This window comes from Fukomys damarensis, unplaced genomic scaffold (assembly GCF_012274545.1).
Source record: "Fukomys damarensis isolate Sample0158 unplaced genomic scaffold, DMR_v1.0_HiC HiC_scaffold_8, whole genome shotgun sequence".
NCBI lineage: Eukaryota > Metazoa > Chordata > Mammalia > Rodentia > Bathyergidae > Fukomys > Fukomys damarensis.
In genome coordinates, this window is record NW_022900920.1 from 31,932,350 (window position 1) to 31,941,225 (window position 8,876).

Below are 8,876 nucleotides of genomic sequence, written 5' to 3' on the forward strand. Positions count from 1 at the left end.
TTTGTCAAATGAACCCAAGGTCAAGAGCAGAAGTAGCCAGTCAGTGCTTGAGGCCTGGCATCCTGTAGACCCGGGAGGGCAGAGCAGAGGGGAGGGAGGGGCTTTTGTCCTTAGATGCCCTCTCCTCTGGCAAGGCCTGAATGTCTTGGGCTGCATGTGCTGGGGGAAGAGGCAGGGACCAGGGAGTGGGACTGCACCATCGTATTTATTAGGTTGGATTTCAGTGTGCTCTAGACGTTACAGAATAAATACCTGCGCCTTGAGAGCAGGAAGTCCATGACTATCCGAAGTGCTCACTTCAGGAAGTGCTGCATCAGACTGCAGGTAGGGACCGAACCTGGGCAGCCCTCCTCCTCCACTGACCTCAACAAGGGCTGTGCTATTGTTTTTATTATTTCCTTTATTTCTTTATTATTATTAATATTATTATTATTTGCTTCTGCTGTGGTCACTGTCATTGGCAAAGTTCCTTTTCCCCTTTCCTGGACACAAGAGTCCTGTCTGTAGAAGATTCCACTTGGAGGCTGAAGGTGCCGAAAGCTGCTTGAGAAGTGGCCTCTGACCTCTGTCTGGGAAGATGGCGAGAAAGGAGGACAAATCATTCCTGGTTTAAAAAAAAATTTTAAAAACAAAAAACAAAAGTCCCACAATCTATAGGTCATTCCTTAATCAGTGATCAAACCGCCCAAAAGAAAAACAGGAGGGAGAAGCAGGCCAGCAGGCGAGTGAAGGGGGGTGCCCAAGGCCTCAGGGCAAACCGAGGTTCCTTCCAGCCCCAGGGGCGAGGGGGAAGAAAAAGGGGAGACTGTGAGAGCTCAGTGCCGTCATATTCTCCCAAATCCAGGGCCAACTGTGGCCCGGCCCAGGCCAGCTCCCGCTGCCACCTCCGAGTCCCGGAGGTTCGTAATAAAAAAAGTCAAAAATGAAGACCCAAACAAAATCCAGAAGGCAGAACTCTGGGGAGCGGCGTGAGGAAGGGGGAGGAGGCAGAGGGCAGGTCTCCAGATGCACAATTCCCAAGCCACTGGGGCAGGGGCCGGTCCCCAGTGCGGCCACCATGCGTGGCGTTAGCTTGTCACGTAGTGTTTGGCAGACGGCTGCCCATACACCCTGTAGAAATCCTGGTGGCCGGGCTGCTGGGGAGCATCGAGCCAGTCTCTGACGGCCAGGCCGGGGAGGGACTGGGGCACGGACGGCGCGGGTGGCAGCGAGTGTGAGTAGTCCTGCGAGGGCACTGTCCAGGGGAAGTGGCTGGAGCGAGCGTAGGGCTGGTGGCTGCCATGGTTGGCCACGGAAGAACAGTAACAGTTGTCCACAGAACAGACGAGAATCTTGCGGCCGCCATACTGAGGGAGCATGGGCTGCTGGGCAGTGGCGCCGTTGGGGTACTGTGACGGGGGGAACACAGGGCTCGAGTGCACCGGCTGGGCACCGCCTGGCAGGGCCACCAAGTGCTGCGTCGAGCTGCAGGGCCCCAGGGGCTGCCCAGACTGGCCCTCGCCGCTGGCCGAGCCCGCTGCCCCGTACTGGCTGCCCACAGGGCCTGAAGACGTCTCCAGGAAACTGGCCTCGGGGAAGGCTGTCGAGTGCTTGCGCTTCTCTGCGCCGGAGCCACTCACACCACAGGGGTACAGGGGGACACTCTGCAGGAAGGGCACCGGCGTGCTGAAGGGGCCTGTGAAGAGGGTGAGCACAGGTCGCCAAAGCTCCCAGCCCAGGTAAGCAAGGCCCCTCCTGGGGACCCCCACGCCCACGAACCCAGCGTGGGACAGGTGTGACAAGTGGCTCCACACTCCTGCTCCATCAGGAGGCGGAGGCGGAGGCTGTGGTTATTGTTTTCCAGCTAGACACTGAGCCTCCAGTCCCAGGTCCCAGGGACAGGAGAGGCTACACGGACACAAAACAACGCCTGGCGGGACCACCCTCCCCTGCTGGCCAGGGCCCGGCATTCTCTTCCCAGGGACCTGCCCTCACCTTCCAGCATCTTCCGCAGCTGCTTCTCCTTCTTGGCCACCTCGTTCAGGAAGAGCTTGGAGTTCAGGTGGCCGATCTTAGGGGGAGAGAGGCTGCTACCCGTGCAGGTCTGGGTCCTGGGGGCAGTGGATGGGGCGTCACCGGTGAGCCCGCCCCCCACGGCCTGGCCCCAAACCCGCAGACCCCTGGGTGTTCACCGAGGCCGGCACCTGCTCACCTGTCCATCAGGATCTTCACGGACTTGGTGTTCTGCAAGGAAGAGCAGGGGGTCAGGCAGAGGGACAGGGGAGACAGAAGCCACCCACCCTCCATGTCCCCAGGCACAGTGACACCTAGCAAGGGAAGGGACAGGAGGGCCACCAGTTTTGGAAACTAGAATGATTTCTTGAGAACAGCTACGTGACCTACGCACTGTAAGCATTTCACATCTGCAACTCCACCCCTGCAGCCACATCGAAGGTAGGCACCAAAGGCCCCACTGTTTATGTGAAGCTGCTAGGGCCAGGTGTGTTTTGAAACTTGAAATGTCTTGGATTTTAGAAGGGTGAATGTTACACCTCATCCCAGGACACTGCCACGGAACCCATCGGTGCTTCTGCAGCAAATGTCTGAATTTTCATACCCGTGAGACACAGAAAGCCCATAATCGCACCTCCATCAGCTCTGGCCAGTTTCTGGTTAAATGAGTTGCCCGAATTTGTTTCTGCTGCTTTTCAGAGTTAAGCAATCTCGAATGATGACAGAAGAGAGACCTGACCTGCACTGCCAGCCCCTTTCCCGGAGGGGGCTGAGGTGCAGGGGCACCTGCGGCTCACAGGGAGGAGGGGCGGCCCCACCCACCTTCATGAAGCCCACGTCCTCTGTCTTATCGAAGAGCAGCTGCAAGGAGCCGAGCAGCTTCTTGGCCTCCTGCATGCGCTCCCCTAGCTGCAGCGCCTGCGCCGCGTTCTCGCTGCAGAACTTGGCCTGGGCCTTGTCCAGGACCTCCACCGTCTGCCGCAGGTCCTCGTCCAGCAGCTGGTGCAGCTTCTCGTACTGCAGCCGCACCTCCTCTTTCAGCTGGCTCACCTTCTCCTGCGGGGCAGGCAGGGGCAGCAGTGAGCGGCCGCCCAGACCCACCCCGAGGGGCCGCCCCGGGCGCCAGCCCATTCTACCTCCACCAGGCGCTTGTCCGACTCCAGCTTGTAGAGCTGGTCCTCGATGTCCTGCTCGCGCTCCTCCAGCCGGTCCTGCTGCTTCATCAGCATCTTCTACACAGGGGGGGCAGGGCATCAGGGCAGCTGCCACCCCTACCACTGACCATCATCTGAGAGAGACCTCTCTGTCAGCCCGCCCTTGGGCCTCATGCAAGTTCAGGGGCTGCTGGCAGCTGCCACCGGCCTGTTCCCAGAGTGTTTAGACCCTGAGCCTGCTGAGGTAGGGCTTGGGTGGGCCGCTTCGCTAAGCCTTTTTCCTAGAGAAACTTTCTAATCAGCCTAGCAACACTACGCAGCAGTTTTGGAGTATGATCATTTCACAGAAGAGGAAACTGAGGCCCAGAAGGGCTTAGCAACTTGTACATCACAGAGCCAGTAAGTGGCCCAAACCCAGGCACTTTGGCAGCAGGCCCTGTTCCATCCATGCCAGGCTGCCCCTCAGTACCTACCACCTTAGAGGGGAGGACCCTGAGAGGCAGGGGGTCAACGCATCCTTCCAGGTAACACAGGCCTTTGTGCCTGCCCCAAGGCTGAGTGAGGATGCAAGCAGAAGGGGGACCTCGCTCTCCTAAGGCCCGATCCAGGGTAGATCAAGTTCTCCTTCTTAGCTCTTAACCTCCTGTCTCCGAGGCCCCTCACCTACCAGGCCACCCAGCCCCACAGCCCCATCCTTCCTGTCCTTTGCCCTCACCTGCATACCTTCCACTGCAGCCTCTCCCTTGCTCAAGAACCCTCAATAGCTCCCTGCTTTCAAGTACTTTAGCATGGCCTCCAAGGCTCTTTTGCACCTGACTCTTCCAGCCAGATAGGCAGACACCCTGCCCCAGTGGCTCTGTGGATGTTTTTCTGCCTGTACAGAGCCCTCCTCGCCTCTCAGCTCACCCCTGGCAAACTCTCTGGGGACCCCGTTCCGACCTGAGCCAGCCCTGCCACACGCTGTCACCTTCTGCCCTCCTTCACGAGCTGTGCCGTCCACTAGGGCACCACTAGTCACCAGTGGCTCTGTATGCGTGAATTAATCAAATGTAAGTTGGACTTAAGACACCAGCTCCTCAGCTGCCCCAGCTCTGACTGCTCTGTAGTTCTGCGTGGCTGGCACGGGACGTTTGTAGCGCTGCCACCCCGGTAGTTCTAACTGGGCCAGAGTCCTCTGCCTGCTCTCCGGGGCACAGGGCCTTGCAGGGCAGGGCCTGACTGCTCTTCCTCCACTGCCCTCCAGAGCCATGGCTACTGCCTGCCTCGCTCACTCACCCCTGCTCCCATGGGGGCCTCCGAGGCACCCCTGGGGGTGGGTGATCCATGACCCCTGCTCCCAACCTCACCCAGCTGGCTCCCCAAAGCCAAGCTGCCAATAGTGCTTTCCTCAGGCCCAAACCCACTGTGCAAAGGGGACACCAAGGCCACCAAGTCTTCAGCAAGACACCACCTCATGCAGGCAGCTGCCCAAGAAACAGAGATCTGGGGTGCTAGGAGGAGAGAGGTGGGAGGGGCTAATGTTTTCAGCTGGGAAAACCATGCCCTCCACCCCAGCTGGCTCTACCTTTCAGGTACCCGTACAGTGCCCCTAAAACAAAGACCCAGGTCACTCCTCAGACTTCAGGCCCTGCCCCCTTCCCACCCCAACAACCCTCCTCAAACTTTATCTATTTATTTATTTTTGAGACAGGTCTCCCATGTAATCCAGGCTGGCCTTGCACTCACTATGTAGCCCACCCAGGCTGGCTTCCAAACAGCAATCCTCCTGCCTCAGCCTCCCAAGTGCTAGGAGTATAGGCATGCACCACCCCACACAGGTGTCCTCAACCACCTGTCTGCTTGAGGACAAGGACCCCAAGACACCCGAATCCAGGTCACTCCCACCGGCCTACCGCAGCCCTCACGCCCTGCACGGTGGGCCTCCGCCCGGCTGCTTCAATGACAAACCCATCAGTGCAGACTTGGTACCAGGGCTGGGCTCCCAGGCACCAGTCACCCTGTAGACCGGCCTCTCCCCTTCTCCACCGGGCGGGGCGGAGGTGTGTGTGCTGACGCATGGGGTACAGGTAGGACCAGAACTCAGCCCCTTTCTCTTTCCAGGCACTGCCAGGCTTCCCTGGGCAGCCACTGCTCCCATCCTGGGGCCCTTCGGCCTCCTCAGCTTCAGGGCCCTCTGCAGGCCTCACAGACAGTGGCCACATCCCTGGCACGGCTCACGTCCCCTCTCTCCCACCTCTGCTGAGGGCGCTAGAGAGGGCAGAAAGCAAAGCCAGTTGGCCAGGCTCCCTTCCCTCGCAGGCCAGGTGACCTTAGTCCTGCTGCATCCTCTGGCAGCTGGGAAAGAGGAAGTACTGCCCTTTCTACAGCCCATGCATCGAGCTGGGTGGCACCAATGCTGGAGTCTCCAGGGTCCAGAAGCAAGATCCACACCCCCTCCTTAGCCAGAGTCCACCTTTCCAAACAACCCCACCTGCCTCCCCAGGGAATCAGATTCCCACCTGGGAAAAACCTCAAAGCCCTTCTCACCCAGGCCTCTGATGTGGGGGAGGCTGGGGGCAGGTGGGTAGGTGTTACAACTGGCCCAGGTAGGGCCTGCCCACCCCTCCCTGCCCCTGAGGGCCTCAGGCCTCCTGGGTCTGCTCCTGGGCCTGTGAGATGAAAGCAAGTATCAGCCCCATCCCATTGCTGGTCCAGGGCCCTCCCAGCTCCAGTACCGCCCCAGGAAATGCAGGCCTCTGAGAGCCCACCAGGCCCCGACAGCATTTCTGTTGCCAGAATGGACTAGCAGGTGGTGAGGCATGGGGACTCTGGGCTGAGTAGGTTAATAAATAATAATGATAATAAGGCCCAGAGATCAACCTCGAGAAGCAAGGCCAGGAGGGATCAGGCTGAGGCAGATGCCTGGATGGGGTAGGGTGGGGGTGGTGGGCAGGGCTGGACTGTGGCCCTCCCCTGCTAGCTCCAGCTCTGGCCTCTGCCCAGGGAGCGCTGCCACCCCTGTGCCCATCCCAGGACCTTGTGGCCCACACCACTGTCCCTCCCTATCCCTGCCCTCACCCCTTTTCCCTGCCTTGGGGTACAATGTGAAGCCTGGCAGGGGAGTAAGAGCAAAGGAAATGGGCAGGAGGCAGGGCCTGCAGGGCAGCCCTCCCGGGCTTCCCAGCTGCAGAGCAGAATTAGCTTCTGCCATGCACACAACAGGCGCCGAGGCAGCAGAACAAAGAGAAAGCCCCCCTTTGTCTGGGCTTGAATGCCAGGCCACCAGGGAGGAGGAAGGGTTCTCAGGGCCAGGACCTCAGCCCAAGGCAGGGTCCTCACCACCATAGGCAACTTCCCAAACACGGCCAAGGGAGAAAGGCACTTCCCCAGTTCCTGCAGCCAGAACCTGGGCAGGCTCTCACGGAGGCAGCGTGCCCTGTGGCAGTCACACCAACAACAGAAGCCCACACTCAACTTCCCTTGCAGGTGCCTGGCACCGCACACACGGCCACACACACTGAGCCTTTGCGGAGATATTTGTGCAAGGTACAAAGATTTAGTCACTTGTGGGATACACAACCCAGGCATGCTCTCACACCCCCACCACGCACAGCCCCTGGAGCTGCAGGAGGCACAGTCATCAATAGGGCAGCAGGACAGGCTCCTGTCCTAACACAGGACGGGGGTGAAGGGGCCCAGGAGGCCAAACCAGGCCCCGCCCACAAACTCCGCACAGGCATGCGCCGCGTGTCGCGCATGCGCGTGCCCTGTCTGAGACTTTAGGAGTCCAGGTCAGCAGCCGGCTGGCGGTGGGTCTGCACTACCATCCCACACCCCGCAGAGCACCCCACAGAGCAGGAGGGCAGGGCCAGAGACCTGGGACTCTGGTGAGTGCCTGCAGGCACCCTCGCTCCACAAGAAGCTGCCCAGCAGTGTGATCTCCAGGCAGAGAGCACCTCTCCGAGCCCACACCAGGACAGGGGTCCTGGCCACACACCCCACCGCCCTGGGTCTGGGGCGTGATGCTGACACTCACCCCACAAAGGCAACCCCACCCGGGCCTTCTCCTGGGGCCTTTCCATGCAGCAGGAGACCCCAGCACTCCCAGCCCTGCAGCTCCAGTTTCTCAGAACCCCTGACCCCGGGGGTGAGGAGGGGGCTAGTCTGTCCAGGGCTCCCAGGCCTCTGCCTACCTGGAGGTCCCACTCTTGGGCCCCAGGTGCTCTCAGTCCCATGGGGAGAAGAGCATGAAGAGCAGTTTTAGGGCCCAGCAGGGTGGAGCGCAGCACCTTAGCCAGAAGAGTGGGTCAGAGCACAGCCCCCCGACCCCCGAAGAGGTCTACTGGTGTCTGGGGGAAGCCCACTACCCTCACCCAGGTGCAGTAGGGCCCTGTGAGATAGACACCCTCTAGCAAGGGGCGGGGGGGGGAGGCAAAGACCCCCTGCTGGACCCTGGAAAGGGCCAGGGTCCCCATCCAGATTCCTGGCTCTCTCTCCCCCAAGGGCAGCTCCTATTCCTCCACCTCAGCAGTCAAAGTACTGCAGGGTCCCTGGGTGCCCTGCCCCGAAGAGGATGGAGCAGTGGGGTCAGGGCCTGAGGAAGGCTGAGACCCGGGAGGCCACTGCTCAGCAGGTCGAGCGCACAGAACTGCACATCTGGCTGTGATGCAACCCACTACTTCTGAGCCCACCCACACCAGGCACACGCGTGCGTGCACGAACATGCGCGCGCGCACACACACACACACACACACACACACACACACACAGGGTGAAGTTGCTGACAAAGTTCAGTGGCGGTTTCCATCCAGACCTGCAGTAGAGAGAAGGGGCCTGGCGGCCGAAGCCAGCGAATGCCACCGTAGCATCCTAGCTACCGGCAGGAGCCAGGTCCATCTTAGGGCAAAGAGAGACGGGCAGCCGCTTCCTCCTCCACGGTCAACACTCGGAGCCAGGGCAAGCAGCTGTGCCCTGTCCTCTCCTGCTCCCTTCAGCCACATCCCTTCCTCTGATCACTCCCACTGCCAGTCCTGGGACAGAAGTGCATGGACAGCCCTCTGTTTACCTGGCTCTGCCATCTTTATTAATAGCAGCATCCAGCAGAGGACACAGCAGCTCCCTCTGTCCCCCACACTTCCCCTAAGAAACCAGAGGCCCATCCTGGCACAAGACCCCAGTGCTGGCCTGGCCCATCGGACTGCAGACTAATTATACAGCAAATTTTACTTGCTGGTCCTGCCCACAGCCCTCGGTGGCCCTTCAGCCTTTTGTTGGTCACGGATGTATGTTTTTAATTGCTAAACAGTGACTCACTCTTGGCTGGTCCCCCAGGAAAGAGCCCCTATCTACGCGGGGCCCTGCTCAGAGCTTCCTCATACTCGGGCTGCCCGCTGGCCTCGACCCCTTCAGGGTCTTCCACCCAGAACCACTGCGTCCTTCCAGCCCAGCCTTGGTCCCAAGTCACACCCAGGCCCTGCATCCGGGCTGGGGAGAGGGCTCACAGCACCGGTTTAGGCCAAGCCCTTCCTTCTGGGGTGACTCAGCCCAGAGTGCCCAGGGACTGGGGCGGGGTTGGAAGAGCCACCAGAAGGGCCGGAAGTGCGACCTCGCCCAGCTCCCGCGGCCTAGGGGAAAGGCGGTTTTGACATTGGCTGCGCCGCAGGGTGTATACAAAGGGAGGGGGTGCAGCTCCAGCGTCAGCGGCCAGCAGCCCAGGGGAGCCGGCTGCCTGGAACCGGACTTAGAGGCAGC

At 60.3% G+C, this 8,876-nt stretch overlaps 1 protein-coding gene across 1 annotated transcript in view; it reads right to left on the bottom strand.

The window, feature by feature from the left end:
- Window positions 1-170: 170 nt before the first annotated feature.
- Trim8 (tripartite motif containing 8) overlaps window positions 171-8,876 on the bottom strand; it is a 10,302-nt gene continuing 1,596 nt past the window's right edge. Inside the window, exons 2-6 of the mRNA XM_010626434.2 lie at window positions 3,129-3,224; window positions 2,815-3,048; window positions 2,192-2,223; window positions 1,975-2,090; window positions 171-1,675 (exon numbers count right to left, since the gene is read on the bottom strand). Coding sequence (XP_010624736.1) covers window positions 1,068-1,675; window positions 1,975-2,090; window positions 2,192-2,223; window positions 2,815-3,048; window positions 3,129-3,224 — 1,086 coding nt within the window. The 3' untranslated portion in view covers window positions 171-1,067. The remainder of the gene's footprint in view (window positions 1,676-1,974; window positions 2,091-2,191; window positions 2,224-2,814; window positions 3,049-3,128; window positions 3,225-8,876) is intronic.